This window comes from Strongylocentrotus purpuratus, unplaced genomic scaffold (assembly GCF_000002235.5).
Source record: "Strongylocentrotus purpuratus isolate Spur 01 unplaced genomic scaffold, Spur_5.0 spur5_scaffold_3, whole genome shotgun sequence".
NCBI lineage: Eukaryota > Metazoa > Echinodermata > Echinoidea > Camarodonta > Strongylocentrotidae > Strongylocentrotus > Strongylocentrotus purpuratus.
Window position 1 is genome coordinate 4,907,163 of NW_022145609.1, and position 22,317 is coordinate 4,929,479.

At 35.8% G+C, this 22,317-nt stretch overlaps 1 protein-coding gene across 1 annotated transcript in view; it reads left to right on the top strand.

Moving 5' to 3' along the window:
* LOC763418 overlaps positions 1–19,444 on the top strand; it is a 45,543-nt gene extending 26,099 nt beyond the window's left edge. Inside the window, exons 7-8 of the mRNA XM_011679911.2 lie at positions 13,969–14,073; positions 16,786–19,444. Coding sequence (XP_011678213.2) covers positions 13,969–14,073; positions 16,786–16,956 — 276 coding nt within the window. The 3' untranslated portion in view covers positions 16,957–19,444. The remainder of the gene's footprint in view (positions 1–13,968; positions 14,074–16,785) is intronic.
* Positions 19,445–22,317: the final 2,873 nt, after the last annotated feature.

Here is a 22,317-nt window from a genome sequence, read left to right on the forward strand (position 1 = left end):
TACACATGTCAGCCATACAGAGCTGTAGCAATTGCAAGGCGCCTGCACTTGGTTTGGTTTGCTTTTATTTCCAGTATAAAAACATACATATACATACATATGAACTTGATAATTAATTAAAAAGAATATGGATGGATCACTCTATTCAGAGCCATTAATTTAATGGTTCTATTCTTTCTAGACATCCACGAGTTTGTGAGTTCACCTGACAAATTTATGCAGGTAAGGGGTAAGTATATTTTTTAGGAAAGTGCACGGCGCCCTCAAGGGATCGCAGGAAGAAAGTGCAAATTGTAGAAGTTGGCCTACGACCCGATTGCAGACAGGCACGTGCAAAAACAAGCATGGCGATTTTTCCGTAGCACAAGACATTGCACTCTTTTCTCTATTTTAGGGTCTCTTCACTACCTATCTATCATGGTATTTTTCCCCAGCTCAAACATTGTGTCATATTAAACAAGATTTATTGTTTGTTTTGGGTTAGCCACCCACATTCTCTTACTGAAATGAAGTAAGAAATTCTGAAGAAATTCTGAAAAAAATGTGCATCTTGACTTGACCTTTTACTTCCTGTACCAACTGAAGGTCATTACTTTGCCTGTTTTTCTCTGGCTGTTAAAAGTACAAGTATTATTCTGCCTAGAATCTGCGTAGATGTATTAGACCTAGTTCACACTTACAAATTAAGTGTGCTCTTACCAGGATCACCCTGAATAGCAATCGCGCTAGACGCTAGTACTGAATGAGAAAAGACAGCTGTGCGAAAGTAGTGCTCTCTTGACTGTCTCCACAACTTCATCCATGGCACATTTGATTGTAAAGAGGGCTTTTACTTTGCATATATATATAATAAACAAAATTTTACCTTAAAACATTGTTGTTGTAAAGGAAAATAATAGTTTTGAGTTACAATCCAAATGTCACTAATCTGTGACATTTTAGGGTACATACATAAATGAGGCTCGTGTCCAAGTAATTGTTGAATGTTACTAATTTGCTTCCTGTGTGAAAGGTCCTTATTTTGCATTCCTGTGGGCTTTTATTATTTTGGGTGTGAACAAGTCCAAAATGATACACCTCGCCAGAAAGAAACATCAACAACGAAACTGTTGGTGGCAGTAATGTGATGTCTGTAAATGGATTCCGGTGAGTCTCCAGCTATCTCCCGGGAGTCCCATAGAATGACTAGTGTTCTTATTGTCTGCTAACATTTACGACATACAAGGGAAATCACCCGAGACGACACCAGTTCTTCTGGGCCCTCTGTTGTTACATCGGCTGATGGCGGCAACCCTTGACGTCTTCTGCAATCACTACCCTCAAGGTCTCTTTCCTATAGAATTCAAGAATGAAGGCAGGAAGTGCTTTCCTTCTAGGACTTTGCTCAATTTTCTAATGCCTACAAGGGGAGGAATGAATGGGAATGGTTTCATCAACTTGCATCGTCATGGGATGATATTAAGAATTTCTTACTGTCCTTCAAAAGAAATCATAGTGCATGTGTAAGGTTTAATGTTTACCTTGTAAAGAAAGGTGTTTTCTCCATCCCCTTATTTCCACAAACCACTTTTAATGGTGTTTTTACCCTAAATAATCATTCCCAAACATATGCCCAACCTCTTCCTCAAGCTTTAATGCATTTTCTGTGTGTTATAATACAGTGATTAATGCTTTGATAGGGGGTTACATGCCGCCCCTTCTTTTCTTTTTTCACCCCTACCTGCCATATTAAAATAGTTTCATGCAGTAGTTGTGTTAAATTTTTTATCGGAGTCTGTACTAGCGTTGATCTTTTGGATAAATGCAATATCTTTTTTTATCATCTTTTACTGTTAAAACTTTAATTAAAACTATATTCATGTAGTTTTAAGGTATGCATTGAGTGCTCCAAATTATCAATTTTTAAGAGAACCTAGCTTGCACCTAAACCCAAGGCTGATCACAACCCATTCCAACCTTTGCAATGTATCATCAATGAAATAGAGCCTAAGTGAGGCTAGGTGCCACATGCCCTAAACCTATACCATTTACAATGCCATAGCTGTGAATGCTTTAGTTGGGAAATTATCTGAATATTTTATTCCACCGTACACTAACAGCTTCTAGCGCACCAACTGCATTGTGAGCATAATTAGTCTTAATTAGCTAAGGATGTTGAATTCCTTTACTTTAACCTACGTCATGTTCTCACTTGTATTAATAAGGACCGGGGCTTTGAGATGCCATGCCGGAGCAAGTCTTGTGTGGTCTTTCACCTATGGTATCGAAGCACAGTTGCAGAACCCCAGGGTCGCATCAGGGGACTTTTGAAGAATAATTGTTGCCAAATTTTTGTGTTTTGGAAGGTCAACCCCTGTTCACATCATGGTTTAACAATAACAGATCGTCAAATTAGTAGATCTCAATTTTATTTTTTGTTTTTGTTGTCATTCCTTTGGGAGCAAATTTGTCCTTTTTGTATATAAGGTTATTTGTGTTTATATTGAAAACATTGCCAATAAGAACTCTATATTTAAAGGCATTATTTAACAATGTTTCCAGTTTTAAAAATCTGAGATGCATGACCGTACGTGTTATGAGTGTCTATGATATGGTGTAATATTGAAGCCCTAAGCAAATTGCACCTAAAAATGATTAAGAAGTGCTTCAAAAAAGTTTAAAACTTTGAGTTACTGGTTTTACCATACTCATTTTCACCAGTAGACTGTAGTGTTATAAAAAAATTAAAAAACTATTCATAACCATTGGGAAAACGGTTTCTGAAATGTTGAATTCCAATCATAAATGTCTTGATAATCAAACATGCGATTGGCTTGTAATAGTCATGGGATTCATTTTGGACCTAAAGGTTTGTAATAATGATTGCAGCATGAGCTAAATCCAGGATTTTGTTTAGAATCATAGTCAAAGTTACCTAATACGGAATACCTTTAAATTTCCTCATTGTGTTTTTTTAATTATCTTTTGACATCAACAAATTTATTATTCTTAATATTTTGATTTGATCCTCTTTCTCTACTTTTTTGAATGTCAGATAATTATATTGATTAAGTTTTCTAGACCTTGGGATCATTTTCAAACATTTATTTATGTTTTCAATGCTTATGCTATCATTTTATATTCAAGGAATTACACGTTGAGGTTAAAGGGAAAAAATGTACAAACAAAGCAGCAGTTGTAAACAATTTATTTTCCCCTTCACAAAATTACTTTCTGCATGTGAGGGGACTTCATATACTAATTTAATTTTTGTTTGTTTGAAATATACACAGACTTGTAATGCCGTTGAGGATCTGATTCACACGCAATGTTCTCAGGCTGCTGATAATGTTGTTATCACCTGTGTAGTATGAAGGGGGCTTGATGCCAGCATTGGGGAAATAGGTTATATTTATGACTGCTGAGATCACTGCACCTCACGCCATGGGACTCCCGCTTTTATTCTCCAATGATGGATAATCTTTAGGTGGTATGACCTAGATAGTCTTAAGGTCATCTACATGCCCAACGAATGACAAGGTTTTCAGCAATTGTAACAGTATGTGGAATTCTCAATCTTTCCTCTCGCTGCCTGCCCGGTTGGTTTCCTCGCCTCAAGACTTGACGTGAGGAGTCCTTTTCCAAGAGGGAGAGAGCTTTTCCTCTTGTATGTTTGTTTTTATATTTCTTTGTCTGGTGGACTGTTATTAATTTCTAGAGCGGTATTATGGATCTGGGCTGGCGTAATTGTACCTGTATGTAGGTCTCTTTGTTTCACCCCCTTTGCTGCAGTGGTGTTCTCTTTTTCTTTGTGCTTTTGGGATATGTCGGCACGTTTCTTTGATAATATCTTCATTCCATTTTCCCCTGCAGTAAACAAGTTTACATACTGATTTCAGCTCAGCACCGTCTCCTCATTTTCAGTTCGTTGTTTTGTAATTTAATCTAACTTCTTGTAGGCCCCATGCAAAGTGCTGTTGACCAGCATAACCATGATCAAACTATGAAGGTACAGTTGACTTGCAATACAACATTGATTATATCTTCTTGGGCATTGCCTATCTCTATGCATATCTTTCTAGATATAAATGTTGATGACCTACAGTTCTTTAACATCAGTAGAAGATTAAGCTTCTTGATTGTTTAGCACATGATGGCTATTATTAGGGATATATATATTATTAGTATATGACAAGAGAATATGTGGAGCAGAATTGGAACAAAAAAAATCATAATTAATCTGATGATTAAGAACCATAAGAGTATGAACTAAGAATCAATACCCTTCTTGCTGTCAGTAAACAAAATTGAGAAATCCCTGAAAGTGATTTGATCTATGTCAGGTTTTAATTTTAATCCTAAATCTACAAACTATCCTTATCCATGTCTCATTCTTTGTATCTAATATTTTCTTCTTTTTTTCTGTTTCTCTGAAATCCGTCCCCTTCCATCTCTTTATCTCTCACACACTCCCTCACACACCCACACTCAAAATGTATATCTTTCTTTAGCAATCCCAGGCTTCATTTTCTCTACTTCTCCGTACTTTTGTTTTTCTTTTATTTTTGAATATCTTATTCTGTAATCAAAATCATCCTCCTCCAAGAAAACTGTTATTCAAGTGAATATCCGAGATCTATTCCTCAACTAGCATTAACCCACATCCCTTCTAGAGCTACCCTGGCGATAGCTTTAGGCATTTCCCTTTACCGTCCCCGGAAAGCTCCTGAAATGTAGGTGGGTTCAAGTTCACCATGAAGCCCGTGACCAAGAGATTCCTAGAAAATAGTTCGCAATACCCGCAGTCAGTCGGAAGACACTGACTAGAGTAAAGGGTTTGTCTTTGAACCCATCTGTCATCATGTTCATCAGTTTTGCATTGCAGTAATCCATGGTCTCTACTTTCAAATCATCTTGGTACGACCGGTAGAAGGACGTTCTATCTACAGCAAGCCATTATATAGACATGGACTCACAGACCTTATAGCTCTCAATCAGCTGAGGATATATATGTCTTAGCTTGATTTGAACACATTGTTCTTGGCGACTCTTGTGGGTGATTTCGAAGGAAAGTGTGGAATAAAAGCAAGTTTTTGTTGAGTTTGCAAGCAGATGTTGAGTGCAGGTTGGAACAGACCCAAGGGTCGCAAACAAATGCTCTCAAGAAATGAGTGATATATAGATGATCTCTTTCCTGTTTTCATTATTATTAAAGGAAGTAGCACCCGTTTTCCTAGAATAAGATAGCGCCGAGTATGAATGAAATACGATGCAAGGTAATGTCTGAAATATACATGAAAAGTACAGGTACTTTATGTTTCTGATACCTAAAACAAACGCACAAATGACACATTTATTTGAAATATTATTGTTTTTGCCATCAAGGTATTTGAATTATGAGTCCTGAAGCCAATCTTTCGTTTCGTCTGGAGAATGATACATGCAACTTCAATCTGGCAGACCTAACTCATATCAGCCAAGGAGATTGGTTCTTATAGCAGAGATGCCAACCCTTCCGATTTCATCGGGAGGCTCCCAATAATTCACCCCAACTCTCGACCTTACGATCACCATCCTTATCCTCCCGATTTTTTGTTAACGCTTATCAGTATATATATATCTGTAAATTGAATGAGAAATATTGTCTGTTAACTTTAGCATGTAGTAACTTCAATCTTGGACCCACCATTATACCTCACCCGTAGGCAACCCTAACCCACACGCTGTACTTTCCTAGAAATAAAGCCCAGGGAAATAATCGCTAGATGGAATTTCAGATTGCTGTACAATACATTTGATATCCTGATGGATTTTGCGATATCAGGACTTTCCCGTATTTTGGTTTAGTCATATCCTTTCACGCTTACGTACTACTATAGGGGCTTTACAGGTGTTCTTGTTTTGGCGTACGCTAATTTCCTTGAAAAATCTCAGAACTATTTATAGCTGTTGGAGCCAACATCGGACTCCTGATTTGAATCAGATAACTTTGCCAGGAATTGAATTAATCGCGTTTACTAAGCCATTTCCAAACCTGACCGTTTACCTGAAACGTATGAAACGTATATAACGATAAAACATACATTTTAAGCAAATCAGTCAAGTGAATGGGAATAGCTGAGAGGCAAGGAGACAGTTTGGTGCCACCAAGAAGGATGACCAAATGGAGCCTTCTTTGGCCTTGACTATAGACAGGTGCAGGATTCTAACCAACTGGCTCATAGCCAATAGATTGTTTCCAAGGACAAGATCCAGCTATGCCGTCTTCATTGTGAAGCTCGAAGGGGTTTGGAAAACACAGGCCTTAAGGCTATGCTAAGTGCTAATACAAGGCATTTATCCGTTGATCTGTCTCTCGATCCAGGTGTATCAATGGTGGCTTCCTTGAGAGATCTGCATTCTGCAAGCCATTATGAATGTAGGCTAAATCAAGGGATTGATGCTAAGTGCTCGGGCAGCGGGTTAACAACCCATAACGTATATTTAAGTATAGACAGATGCCATGATCTTGAATGTTTAACATAGCTTGTTGTGGAATACAGCTACCCTTGACATGTTTGCTCTAGATTCTTTCACCTGTACATACTTAACACTCCATATGTTGAGATGAATGTGGTGAATGTGGCATATGGAGGAAAATACATGCAAAAGCACTAGCCTCGGAAGCCAGGCTTGCCCCCTCCTGTGTCATGTATTCTATCCCTCAGATAAAACATTGTTTGTCTGTGTGTAATAGAGCAAACACATCAATGCACACCAGTTATAGGCCTATATATTCTTGAATGTTTCCATGTGCTTTGCGTCAAAGCTTGCATATCCTGGATTTTGGAATTAGTTATTGTTTTTTTACCAAATTTGCAAGCAGCAGCAGCAAACCTTACTGTCCTTTCAAGAACTTGCTGCTGGAGACACAGAAAGCTTCAGGTCGTCTTGTAGAATAGGAACTTGTGATGATGACACCTTAGACCTAACCTTAAAGGTAATACAAAGTTTTGGGAAATTTTGAAAATTGGCCGGATAGTGACTTTTTACAATTATGATATATTTTGATGCCCTTGTGGATGTATTATAAGCTCTAGAAAATTTAGCCCCTAAAACTCTTCTGCTTTCGAGAAAAATTGAATATAAAAATTTACCGGCGCTCCCGGTAAAATTTTGATACATTTCAAATAGCGCCTACGGCCATACAATGGTAGCTGCGACCATGAAAATCTCAGAATATGTAGTTGTGATATATAATTTCGAAACGGGAATAGCCAATCGTTAGATTTTAGTTAAGAAACATTGTATATAGTTGAATTAATATCTTGACCTTGAGAGGGAGCTATACAACATAAAGAGTTTATTATTTACAATTTCATCATTATAGACTCAATTTCAACGCGACAACAATCACTAAATATTGAAGGATCGCATATGCTTACAATATGTTAATTTGAACCAAATTCATGAACCCATACCAAAACTTTGTATTACCTTTAAAGATGTTTCTTTTGAAGTGAGTAGAGGGTGTATGCATTACATTAGGCTTCTCAATGCTAAAGTGAAGTCCACTTGCTGCAGTATCCAGTAAATAGCTGAATATTGTCAAAGTTTCCATGGGATCCAACAAGCACATCTCTTTAGAACCCACAGCACTCTTTATTAAAGGCATCGTTTAACAATGGTAAATCTGAGATACACGGCCCTACGTGTTACCAGTGTCTGTGATATGGTGTAATATTGAAGCCCTAAAAAAATTGCGCTTCAAAATGATCAAGAAGTGCCTCAAAAAAGTAAAAATCTTTGAGTGACCGGTTTTACCATACTCGTTTTGCCCAATAGACTGTAGTGTTATGAAAACCGTCGGGCGAACGGTTTTCAAAATTTGTAATTCCAATCATAAATATCTTGATAATCAGACAGGCGATTGGCTTGTAAAAGTCATGGGGTTCCTGACTGACTTAAAGGTTTATAATTATCATTGCATCATGAGCTAAATCCAGAATTTTATTTCAGAATCTGAGACAAAGTTACCGGATCCCTTTAAAGGTGGTATCTCACTGAGCAACATTGCAAATTTTGATACGCCAACTTTTCGGACGAATGTTGGCACAAATTAGGGTTCGCTTTTTTAAATGTTAAAACAAAATTTGTGACAATGAAAACTGCTTGCGAACTTTCTTGTAACCTTTTACAAACCTTTTGTAACCTTTTATAAACCCTGGTATCTCACTGAGCAACATTGCAAATTTTGATACGCCAACTTTTCAGACGATTGTTGGCGCAAATTAGGGTTCGCTTTTTTTTTAATGTTAAAACAAAATTTGCGACAAGAAAACCTGTTTCGACAATGAAAACTGCTCGCAAACTTTCTTGTAACCTTTTACAAACCTTTTGCAACCTTTTATAAACCCTGGATAAACCCGCAATTTGCTACGTTCGCAAGCATTGCCGCTAAGTGAGATACCACCTTAAAGAGTAGGGGAAGCCTACTGTAATACATCTGCATTTCAGTTGTACTGGCAGTAGGTGCAGCTGAGTCATTGGTACTTGACTTGACAATTGGAACTGGTGTCCGGCTATGGCACTTTGTCCTCCGGCAAGACATTGATCTACATTTGGTGCTAAATTACCTGGAATGCTGTGAGCACCTTTAATGTTTGTGGAGTGATCATGAGTGACCCAAACTAAACATTGCACTCTACCTTTAAAGTTTAAACCACCGAGGTGAGAGCTTGCCTCCTTGGTATAACTGATGGATGTTTGTGGAGGGTTCATGAGAGTAGAATGCAGCGAGCCAAACTAAACATTGCACTCTGCCTGGAGTGAAATAAAGGAGAAATATCCCTATCCATGAAAGCCTTGATCCAACATGAGTTATGTTCACATGACCTTCCATTAACTTAAAGGGAAGTCCACCTGATATTGAGTCAGTTTTAGGGTGGACATCCCCTTTAAAGTTTAGGTCATGGTTTTAAACTTTGAGGTTATCTTGTCGTTACAGACTATGTTGACACACTAATAGTTATAAAATGTTAAATTTACTTAACCAATCGGATAAACCTTGTTCCTGTATAAAGCCTGTAGGAAGGGGAGAATTAAATCAACGGGTCAATGGGTTAAAGGTATAAACCACAAGCAATCTTATGGTTAGCTTCATAACTACGAGCCACAGATAATCTTACAAGTTCTGTGCCATGCAGATGTTATAAACTTTAAGGTTATGCCAGCTTAAAGTTAAAATGATTTCTTGACAGGCTCATAGTTTAAAACTGTAAATAAATACTCATTGTTTTTGCTCCAATGTGAACCCTTGTTGTTATGGGATCATTGTTTTGCAAATCTTCAAGGTTTCGCAAACTTGATGTTTGAATCTTTGACAGTTCCCTGTGAACATAGCTATTGTTCCTCCACCGTGAAAGAGGAGACGGGATGAAAAGGCGGCCCCAAGCTATAGCTCTCCTATGAATGGAATCCCACTTTATCCAGGTATTTCATGTTGGTATGCGTACATGAGCTTTTCCTTCCTTGAGGAAACTAAACCTAGTTCAAGAGTACAGGCCAGCTAGCAGGTTAATCAAAGGGGTCAAGGACTCACTCCATCTCAGCCATCTTTATTTCTCTCTTCCATCATTCTCTTACTCTTCTTTCATCAATCTCTTTTCTTGCCTCCTTCTCTTTCCATCACTTTTCTCTGCCTCTCCCTCTTCTACGTTCTCTCCTCTTTCTCTTCATTATTTCAATGTCTCTCTTGCCTTTTTCTCTCTTTCCATCTCTCCCTTTTTTCTGTTTTACCTTGATTTACCTCGATGTTTGGTATGATTGCTTATATGCCCCTCTGCAGTAGGATTAATGTCTGTAACTCTGTATGTACTGGGGATTGCGCCTATGTCGGTGCTTCGGACAATGCAATAGCAAGGAAACATTTCTATCTCTATCCTTCCTGCCTTCCTTCTTTTGCTTTCTTTCTCTCTAATGTATCTATCTCTTCTCTCCAATTCTGTCTGACTTTCTCATTTCTCTTTCCATTTCTCTCTTCTCTTTTTACCCATTTCTTGCTAATCATCCCTCTCTTATTTTCTCTATTTTTTATTCTCTCTGAATCTCTTTTCCTTCTCTTGATCTCTGTATGAATGCGTACATCACTTTTTTTCGATGCAGAATCACAATTTTTATAGACCTTTGGAGTATTCTTGTTCATATTTGCTAGAGGTGATGAAATCAATGTAACGTGTTAAGGTAATGGTTTATTTTTTTTTAAATCATGTAAACATTTGCCAATTTTAAAAACAGGAAAGTGTGATAGTTAACCAGGGTGGTCACTATTACGCTGTCTTGAATAATTTACAGCAGATATCTTAAACAAATATACACCAGTGGCAGAAATAGGAGGCGTGTGTTCTCCATCTGAAGAAAAAAATTAATTAGAAAATATAAACGGCATGTCTTCATTAAAAAAAAGTTGTCTTTGGAGTTTTAATTTTACTGATCAGAGTTAAAATAATTTTTGTAAGAAAAGAAAGAGAACAGAAAGAGAAAAGATATTTATAACTTTAGATTTGCCTCCAAATTATGAATATGTCACGTATGTCCTACTTGTGAAATTTAAACGTTAGCAGTGTCCTAATATTCAAATTATGCAAGGAAACCCGTTTAATTTCTAGACTTCACTGTCAGACACTATTGAGTGACTGACTGACTTCCTTTTATTTCTTTGGTAATAACATACAGAAAATGAGCTGAAAAGGATACATGAGCATTTGTGTACATCAATAACCCACTTCTTATATGGCCAAAATTAAACTGATTAAATCTTTGCGCAGCACAAAATGTACCACCATTCGGTACAACGGTCTGAAAATCAGACTATTACTAAATGAATTGCAATCACTAAAGTGGATCGACAACCAATGGCCGTTATTTTCCCACTTAAAGATATTTTCAAGCCCCTTTTGTTTTGAGGGAAGTTTTAATTAGTATTATCTTTAAAATGCCGTTGGAAGTACCTTTTAATTTTGTTGGCCTGCAAATGGCGCTTCACACAAAAAATTGTGAGATAATTTGAAAGCGGAGCATACAATTTAGATGACAAATTCATATTTGTTTGATCAAAATCAGTTTAGAGACGGCTGAAATAACCATAAATATATCCATTTTTAATATTTGTGGGGCCCCACAAATTTTTGATAATTTTGAACCAGCCGTTGAAAAAACGAGATAGTAAGCAAATATTAATCGACTACGAGGGTAATAGTTTGTATCCATTGGCGAGTAAAGGAGGTTAATATTTGCTTTATATCCCGCATCGGCAATATAAGGTCTATTTAAAGTGAATTTTACATAATTAAAACAACTGGTTTTGCAGACAGTTTAGCTTCAGCTAGATTTTACAAAGCACAACATGCGTACATATAATACAGTCGATGCGCACTCATTTGACATTGACATTGACATTTCGCGTAACCTACTTTGCTATGCTTACTCAATGCACAAGTCGCGCAAGTGGGGCAGCAGCAAAAAATTACTTTATGAAAGACCTATCTCCGGTAGATAGTACTTATCTATAATTTATCATGTGACCTCGTTTAGACCAATCAGATTGCAAGATTCTTAGTATGCGGGATATAATGCCTTATACGTTTTTATTCCAGCCAATGCCAATGTTAGTTTTTTCATTGGCGTTTTCGTGTTGGTTATTATAATATGCACAACCAGCTGGCCCGTGTAGTGCTATTATTATCAAATCATTAAATTAACGGTCACCATATTTCTTCAAGTGGAGCTGAATTGATATGATCGGGGACTACAATTACCTTAATAGCAATTTTAGGACCTAAAAGGGCACCATGCAGAAATGTCATAAATAAGAATAAGAGCAATAACCATGCACTTTGAAGGCATTTGCGGTCTTAAACAAGAATTCAACTGTCCCTTTAACATTTCTGTTATACACATTTGAAATGTAGCTCAGGTTCGAACCCTTTGATTTTGTGGGACAGATCTGCGAAGGCAATTGGTTTAGACCACCAGCGGAGGAAAAGCAAACATGATTTGTACGTCTAAACAAATTTCCCTTGGATTGCCATTAGCATGTTACTTGCACTTTTCACACCACAGATCCAACAGATAAATGGAATAAGGTGTTCTTCTTCTTCTTCCTCTTCTTCTACTGATAATCTTCAAAGGGATAATATGCAGCCTATCCTGGGGATCTGTTTGTAAATCACCAGTTACAATATATATATGTATATATGTAAATGCAAACATACTAAACTCCGGGTAAGCACTCTACTCTTTGCAAGAAGTGTAGCATATAAAGGTGCATATATAGGGTGTGATTCTCCTACAAACAGGGCCTCTGGTCAACGTTTTGTCCAAGGAACAGACTGTTTTCCCCTGAACCTGAGCCTGCATCATGTACAGAGGGGAGGGGCTTGCTTTAATACATTCATGCAACGACAGTCATTTTTTATTTTGTATCTGCTCTGAGACTTGTATACCCACGCATGACAAGTCATCAGAGTCAGAAGACAATCATTGGTTTTTATGCGTCTAAAGTAGTTTAATTAAAGGTCACTGTGAAAGCGCATGCCCTATCTGTCATTTTCATGGAGTTTTTATTTGTTGGAGAAGTTTGAAAGCTGTTAAAGGTTTCAACAAATCTTAAGGTTAACCTAGCATTTGATGGAATTGTTTTTATGTGTAAAATTAGAGTTTGTGCCTGAAGACCTGTGGCTTTTCTTCAAACCAATGCCTTTTCAGTAGCAGTCCCCGGACCAAGTCTCAACTGATGTTCATATTTACATCTTTTGTACTCATTTTACATATGACATTACTAGGAAAGTAGTACAAGCTTCTCCCTCTCCCCCTTTTCTTTTTGTCTCGTGCCTATTCGTTGATCCCTGAACCCTTGGGTCTTTCTCTGGTCGGTACCTTGTCTGGGAGGAATGCGTAGGTGTGTATGATCATCAGAATCCTACCTTGCCAGGTCAAAGGTCACAGGGAAGCCAGTGAAACGCATTATGCACTTGCATGCAGGCAGATCCTGGAACATTCAATACAAATGAAACGATGATGTTTGAGAGAAACAGAGGGAGGAAACATGAGATCAAAATCAGGCTGTTTGTTGGTTGTTTGTAAACGTCTTCCTTGTTACTGTAAAATAAGCAGAATGTTTTGCTTGTCTCTCTTTCTCTCCCATTCTCTGTCTCTGTCTCAGTCTCTCGGCCTCTCTCGCCTTGTCTCGTTTGCATTGCTATTGGATAAGATATATATAATGAAAAACAAATGGGATATGACCAGCCTTTCAAAAACACTGTAAGCAGTATATCTTCTTCTTTTTTAATTTTGTGAAATTACCAAGGCTCATTTTCAAAGAAACTTGAGAAAATGTCTGTAACATGTATATATGTAAGGGGGTTAGACAACCATGAATGCAAGTGCTTGCGAAACAGTCATTTTAGATATATTTGTACTGAAAGTACTACCTGTATGTAGACAAATTACAGAAGCGCTACTGTAGAAGCATAGGACTAAATATAAACTTATTCCCCCAGCAAAAAAAAGTAAAGGCAATATATATAAACCATAAACTATTGTCTGTTAGGATATCAAGAAAAAATAGACACATTATTTGGCCGGCAGTTGAGGGCATGGTTAAAACAAAGATTACATATGGTTTAAGACCTAATTTTCTAACTTGGGAATGTCATCAGCTCCTGCCTTTCTCATTCCCAAATTCCGTAAACAGGCTGGCTTCAAATCCTTTTACTCTGATGCCTCGTTCGTGCCTGTGGAACCTACTTTCTGCACTGCTAAGAAATAGAACTTCATTTAACTTCTTCTACAACAACAAAAAATATCTGAAAGCATACCTCTACATTTCTCCTCAATCGTCCTTAGTCCAAGGGACGATGCCTTGTAGTTTCTGGAAAAACTACTATTTAAATCCAATTAATATCATTATCTCATTTTCTTTTTTCTTTTCCTTATTTGAACTTTTTTCAGTTAGGTAAAATGATTCTGGTTGAAGCCGGGCTTGGCAGAACTGAATCTGTGATCAAGAAAGATAAATTCCGACTCACCGCTCCGGTTGGATTTGACTCCATAGTGGTAAGCACAGTATAGTTTCATTTTTTTAAAGAATAATATTGTTTACAGGTCCATACACACACCAGAATGAGTGAGTTGTGAATCGCGATTTAACTTTCATGTTTTCATGCCCTTTCACTCATGGGAAAATAGAAAAAATAACTTACTTTCAATAAAAGCCGAAAAATCAGACAAAGCAATTCAAAAAAGTTTGAGCAAAATCGGATAACTAATAAGAAAGTTATGAATTTTTGAAAAAGTATGTTAAACTATGGAACAATGAGAATCACAACACAAATTGCCGAGATGGTTATCAGTTTGTGACGTCATGTCCTCACTATTTATCAATTGCTCCATATATGGTTTAATCCCATTAATTTCCCTATTTATTCCAAAACTTGATTTCCCAATGCCTTTGCCCAGGTTGTACGATTTGTATCATATTGCGTGCATGACATTTCACAAAATCTTTTATGAACTTTGAAGAATTTATACTATTTTCGGAATATTGTTTATTCATAATTATTGATTTTTATATAAATAGTTTATCAAAATTCACATTTTTCATGATGTAGCTGGAAAAAATTACTCTATATTAGTGCATCCACACAAAAACATATTACTATTAATCTGACTTGGATGGTGGTGTGAAGAAATAAGATTCTTAAGGAGAAAATAGGAAATTTATATCATCAATATAAAGAAAATAATTAGTGGATAGTGAGGACATGACGTCACAGATTCATGAGTGTGAGTTGCCAATTTGTCTAGTGATTTTCAAAGTTTTTAATGTCATTAACAATTCATAACTTTTTTATTAGATATCCGATTTTGCTCAGATTTTTTTTGATTGGTTAGTCTGATTTTTCTGCTTTTATTGAAAGTAAATTAATTTTGGAGTGGACTTGGGCTTAAGTTTCTAGTCCCACTTTCATTCACCTATGTTTTAACACAGAGTGCACAGAAACCAGCTAAGGGTTATTCACAAAATGCACTATTCGCAAGAGTTGAATCCTCATCCAAATGTTAAAATATGTGTAGTGAGATTTGTATGTCCACACACATACACACCCACGTACCCACACACACACACACACACACACACACACACATATGAGGTTCATGATCGCAGTTCAGATATCAACATTTGGAATCCCTCTAATTGGTGTGAATATATATGGCCCCAGTATGAATATTTAGAAAATACCAATCCAGACTTTATTCCAGGGCCATGTTTCATAAAACTTGTCATCTATAACAAGTTACTATAACTGTTATAAGCTACTGGATTCGTGCCATTTGATTGGCTGAGCACAAATTTGTCATAGAAATTTATCATTTGTTATTGATAAGATGTTTTATGAAACAAGGCCAAGCTCTCTATCACTACGCAATGCATAACAAGGATTATATCTCACCAGGTACCCATCTATATACATGTACCTGTGTTGAGAGAAACACCTTGCATAAAATGCCTAAATTAGAGTAAATAAGCAAACCAGATTCAAATGCTTCATCTCATGACCAGGAGTCAGATATATCAAAGATTATAGTTTATACCATTATATTCTTTCTCATTTGTAAGTCCAAAATGTCTAGTAAAACAAGGCTTTAAAAAATGTATTTTCTTAATCATTAGTCTTAAATTGTCGTCTTAAAGTCTATCCCTTGTATTTAGTTAAAACAATGTTACAGCTCATTAAACTAAAATGTATCCTCAAGGGGTCAAACTTATTGGGGAGAATTTTCTGTACTCTTTAGATCATTCTTCAATCCCCGTGTAATGTTATGCCTATAATGATGGCACGCCTCTGGAATTTGATTTTGCGTTTCCGCAGGCGAACCATATTAATTTGCGTGAGAACGGTAGGTGGGAACAAAGCAATTTACATGATGCGTAAGACAAATGTTGCGCAAGGGATTTTCCCCAAAATTATCATCAGAAGTGTTGCGCTATGTGAAAGTCATTTTTCAAGGCCAAAGGTTCATAGAAGCAAGGCTTAAATTTGTGTGACCCTTAAAAACAGTTACAAAACAGAGGCTGAGGGTCATGGAAAGGAGGGCTCTTCTGTCTGATTCTTCATACTTGAGCTATCCTTTCCATGACCATCTAGTGTTTAGCTTTTATGTATTCTGGCACCCTTCCATATCTGTGTGTGGTCTTAATTTGAAGTCTTTTCCATGCACTTACTATGTATATGCTCCATTCAGTTGCACTGCAAGCAATCTTACAATTCCTTGATGGAAGGTTGAAAAGTTGGCTAAGAAAATAAAACAGGTGGATGTAAATAGATGCTTGGCAAAAATATACATGTTCCAAATGGTAGACCTGAAAATTAAATTATGCTCTGTGCCATGCTAAATGTCTTATTGTAATAAGAAATTATAAGACCCTTTTTTGTGGGGGGGGGGGGGGGGGGGTGTCCACTTTGACTAAAACCCACTCCTACTTTGAACTACCAAGAAATTGAAAGGTTTTAAATATCATTTACCCTTAGTGGTAGTTATAGTGTTCCAGCTGTGGATTAATAAAAAGTGCATCAATATATTAACATTTTGTGTATTTCTTAAACCATGAAGCACAAATATTGTTTTAAAAGGTTGAAAAGATGGAATTAATCTTTTTTTCTCAGAAACCTGCATCTCTTGCCATATAATCTGTTTGAAATTTGAAGTTTGTACTAACCATATTTTTCTCATATTTTGCTTTCATTTATCAATATTTCTCAACAGACACCAGGGAGACTTTCAGCTATGAGCCCTAGTAGTGGAGATGGTGCACATGATTTGGCCACACCAAGCAAATGCAACGAGTATGTGATCTTTGATCACCTTCAGGTGATACCTATATGCTTGATCGAGTACACCACGACCCAGACCAGTGTGAAAAGTGTTCGGTTGTGATGACATCCTACCTCTCTGAAATCGTCATTTTCTCCTTAACCCATTCCATAGAAGTATAGTCATTGGATGGTTCAATTATAAAACCTACTGGACTGACAAAATTATGTAGTCAATTAATTGGAGTAGTATCTGTAATGCAGTGAGCTCATAAGTTCCATGGCTTACATGTATGTGATGCTTTTTTATAATTTCTCCCATTAGCCAACAGGGACAGCCCAACTATTATAAATCTATGCCTTTTTTTATCAGATAAACTCATAAAATATGGAAATCTCAAAGTGGCAAATTTTGTTACCTTTCTGTTAGGGCAAGTATCAAATTCCACTCTCTGTGTATTTAACACAAAATGACTCAAACTATCATCCAAAGGGTCTAATTAACCCCAGGGAAGACTCCCCATGGAGTGGAGTGTGTGCATTATCATATGCGGAATAGCGATTGAATCCATTGACCACGGTAATAATAGTTACAATAAAAAGCGCTTATAAATGTAGTATTAAAGCGCTATACAAATGTGACTAATATTAATTCTGTGTTGAAGTGCATAAGTTAATAACTTTCTGGCTCCAAACAGAAAATATGTTTCTATCAAAGACATAATATGAAATTTGCAAGACTTCTGAACCCTATTTGTAAAAAGAATGTGGCTTTTCCAAAGTTGACCTAAAGTTAACAGCTGAATTATTCAAACCCTTTCCAAATTGTGTATGTTTTTTAGGGTATGTGAAAAATTGATTTGTCCTGATTCATGTTTTATGAGAATGTGACTTTGTAAAGCTTACATTTAAACAAACATCTTAATTCAACCAGTACACCTATCATGTTTTATGAGAATGTGACTTTGTAAAGCTTACATTTAAACAAACGTCTTAATTCAACCAGTACACCTATCATGTTTTATGAGAATGTGACTTTGTAAAGCTTACATTTAAACAAACGTCTTAATTCAACCAGTACACCTATCATGTTTTATGAGAATGTGACTTTGTAAAGCTTACATTTAAACAAACGTCTTAATTCAGCCAGTACACCTTTCATTCTTGAGTTAGGAAAAGCACAAGAAACATTATATTACAAGGAGTATGAATAATTCATTTGTTAACCGTACATTCTTCCCAACATGCTAATGATTGCTATTTGTGTATGAGTTTTGTACTACAGAATTGCATGTTACATATATACATGCTTAATAAGATTAAATGTTGCCAGATTTTGCCACTCTGAGAAGAATGGGGAAGTCTTGAGGCTTGAGGCTTATGCATACTAAATTACAAGCTCAATGGAGGATTTAATCTGGTCGTCCATAATACTGAAGGGATTCCAAACATTCTTGCAAATATTTGGTGTTTTTCCTTTACATGAACAGTGTATGTTTAAAAAAGATTAATATCGCTATTGAGAAAGGGCTTGAATACTGGAATGCATTATGCTGTCTCAATATAATATTGAATGTTTGACCAGAAAAGATCATAAGTTATTCAACCTTTTCTAAATACACATGTATAAAGTTTAAAAGGTACTTTGGTGGAAAGTAAAATCCAACCTATTCTTCATTTAGATTGCTTTAAAGTTTGGACAAAAACTTTGAAGCCATTTCTGAGGTTGTCATTTTGAATAATAATGTTGATGATGCCAATTCCTTTTTGTAATTTTACCATATATATTCTCCAAAGCTTTGTTCTGATATTTCCAAATGTAAGAAATTGTTTTTTCCCCTCATGTTGCAATTTGATTTACTCTGACTTATGTAGGTGTTTATTTGGAGGCATGTGTGTGTGTGTGTTTTTTGTGCCTGTGTGGGTGTGTGTTATTAAACTAAAGGAATGCAGTTTTGTAAACGTGTGTGTGGGTTTGAGTATTGTGCATTTATCCATAGCTCCATTATGATACTGAAATTGGGCTTCATTGTGTGGATGTGGGTGTGTATTTATGTGCCTTATTACACTACGCTGCAGTTTTGTAACCTTGTTTGGGTGTATCAATGTGCATTGCTATAGTACATGACTATTCTTCTGTTACCCCATGTGTGGGTGTGTGAGTGTGTGTTTATGTGCCTCATTACACTACAATACAGTTTTTATAACCTAGTGTGGGTCTGAGCATTGTCCGTACATTGAGTCTTCCTCCTTACAGTCTAAAAATGAGGATTCCTTGTGTGGGTGTATCAGTGTACATTGCTACTACAGGACTGTATTTTGGTAACCATGCGTGTGTGTGTGTGTGTGTGTGTGTTTATGTGCCTTATGACACTACACTGCAGTTTTGTAATCTTGTGTTGTGTATTAATATGCATTGCTATACTACAGGACTGTGCTTATGTACACCTAAGTGTGGGTGTGTGTGTGTGCCCCTATATGTGTGTGTGTGTTTATGTGATACAATATTATACCTAGGCTTTTGTTAAATATGGGTGTGGGTGTGTGTGTGCTTTCCTGCATGTATTTATCACCGCATACTAGATCTCATACAGATATTTCTTTTATCCAAATTAACATTAGCTATTAGAAAATTAAATGTATATGTGCTTTTTTTGTTATTGTTTTTTTCTTCGGTATTGCAAGGACCACACTGCCTTGTCCTTTCAAAAAGAAATTCTGTATTTATTTTTTGCAGTGCCTTCTAGTTTTACACACCTTTGTCATTAGTAAAGAAGAACTCAATCATGCACATTTCACATTCTATAGTTCTTGGGTTTTTTTTCCAAATCTTTATATTTAACTGAAAATTTACACCAATTTGTTTATATTAAAATAAATACTCAATATGGTGAAGGCGATACACAATATCTTAGTTTATAAATACTTGTCTATACATTTTAAAACCTTTCATTTTACTGTTTATCTTGTCATATTTCTCATTTGTTTTTATATAGAACCTTTGATGTGATTAAACTTCAGTATACGTTTGATGTGGTTATAAGTCAGTATAACATGTTCCACACCGGCATGTAGATTTTTATTTGATAGTGTATGTTGGTGTTAAATTAGAGTCGAAACGCTAAAATGACAGCAAAAATATATTTCATATTATATATGAAACATTTTATTTGGAATTATTAATGCTATTTAATATAAATAACTGATATAAATTGCTTGAAGAGTATATGCCAGGACCTTTCACTACTTTGTCCAGATTCAAAGATTCTATTCATTAACAGATGTGGACTGTACAAGATAAAATGTATTGAAGATCGAAGCTGTTATGATCGCCGGGAACATGATACTTAATATTAATTTTGTTATCAATCATTGATTGTGTTCCTAGCGTAACATTCCGTCCAAACTATATAATATATTCTAATAGGAATTCCATACTAGAAGCATAATTTTTTAGAAAGTTGAATTATAGTATATGTAATTATTTCCTTTGTCTTGCAGTGTGTGACATTCTGTACCTTGATATTTCAATATCGTTGCATATTTTGTAGATACAAAGATACGATGTATATGGTAACACATTCCGAAATAACTAATTTAAGCCATCTATTACCTTGAATATATATATGCATTGCAATTTGCTGTGAATCTGAAAAAGGACTGAAAGTTTTGAAATAAATGCATCCGTCCAGATGAATAAAGAAAGTGCAATGGGTCCGTCCATGTTTTCATTTTATTTCTAATTTGTAAATACATTTAAATGTTCTGGCCAATAGAGCACTTGGTTAATTCATAAACCATCATTCAAGCGATCAATCTTTGAACTCCATTTTGGAACTATAACGTCAAAGCTGACTCGTACCCCTGATATTTAGTATATTATATTTCGTACTGAAATATGAAAATGATATTTTAAAGGCTTTAAAAAATATCAATATCCCGTTTCCATATCATTCTTGTAAATTTTTTCAGAATGGCCCATTCAGGTAGACCTAAATATCCTTTGCAAGTTGGCAGCGCTGTCAAAATGTCCTCACCCTTTTTCTCATTTCGGAAAAGCTGAGCTTAACAAAAGTTCAAATAGTAATTTTGAAGATTGGGTCTCGTAAACTGCCATTCACAACAATGGTAACGGTAACTTCAAGTATAAAAACTGGCATTGGATATGCCACCGATCTGAAAAAAACGGTGCTGAATGCTTTAACATAACCGGTTAGCTACACCAATACTTGCTACCTTTTCCACATTAACTCTGAGGGACCTATTTCAGAATGCTTCGTGACGATATCTCTGATATTGGGACCAACCCTTGACACTGAATTCTACTTGTAAAGAGAATGGTGTATTCAAAGTCTAAAAAATTCTATACAATATTAATTTAAACAAAGTAAGACACCAACAGGTGTTGAGCCCTAAAATGGCTCTTCGTTGTGATATTTTCGACCATAATTTATAAGTCTGTGTATAATGACAAGGGGTAATGATAAATATATTTTTGTTGTCCGTGCCAAAAAAATAATAATAATAATATGCAATACACTTCACCTTTTGCCACCATATGCCATTCATCTATTAATATTGATTTGTAGTAAAAGCTGATTTGATACCCTGGTACAAATTTCATGGCTTAATTTTTTCAAAAAGTAAATTCCACTTAAGATTCTAATATATTATGAAACTTATTCGAAATAAACTCGTTAAAGTATGACAGCTTCAGGTTTTTACAAGATTTAACTGTTGAGGTTTTAACGATCAAAAGTGTAAAAAGTTTTTTTTTTTAACCAGTACGTACTGGCTAACCGTTTGTATTGAAATATCCTCAACTAGATTCAATATATCACTCATTATTCATCCTGCGATTCACAAGACTAAGACAAACAACGAACAACGTTCTTTTATTTGCAATGGGTTTTATTTGGGTGCCATGATACAAATGTTACAAACTGTTGAAATACAACATCAGGTATCAGATACATAGAAGAAAACATAGACAAAAGACCGTTGTAAAAAGAATTGTGTTGTACTTGAAAGAGTAAATATTTTCAATTCACAAATCACGTTTGTGAAAAAGCAGTTATGAAATCATCAGGACAAACTGTAAAAACTTAACATGGTAGTTATCAACATTTAGACTAATGTCCTTTAGCAAATGTGTAGTAAATGGGTACACAGTAGGAGGAAATTGCCTGAATGATTGAGCACCTTATGATTGAAGGGCTGGTAGGTAGAACAATATTACCCTCGGTATAAAACAAGACGTATTTTCATTTTTGTAATAATTACTATTATTATTTGTATTATTATTATCATTATTATTATTATCATTGTTATTATTTTCATCATTATCATTATAATAATCATTATTATTATTTGTTAATTATTATTACGTTCATTAATATAATACTGAAGACTCCCAAAATAAAACGGCCAGCTCCTTAAGTTGTGCAACAAATTAGCTAGTGGCATGAATGGAAAGATTAGCAGC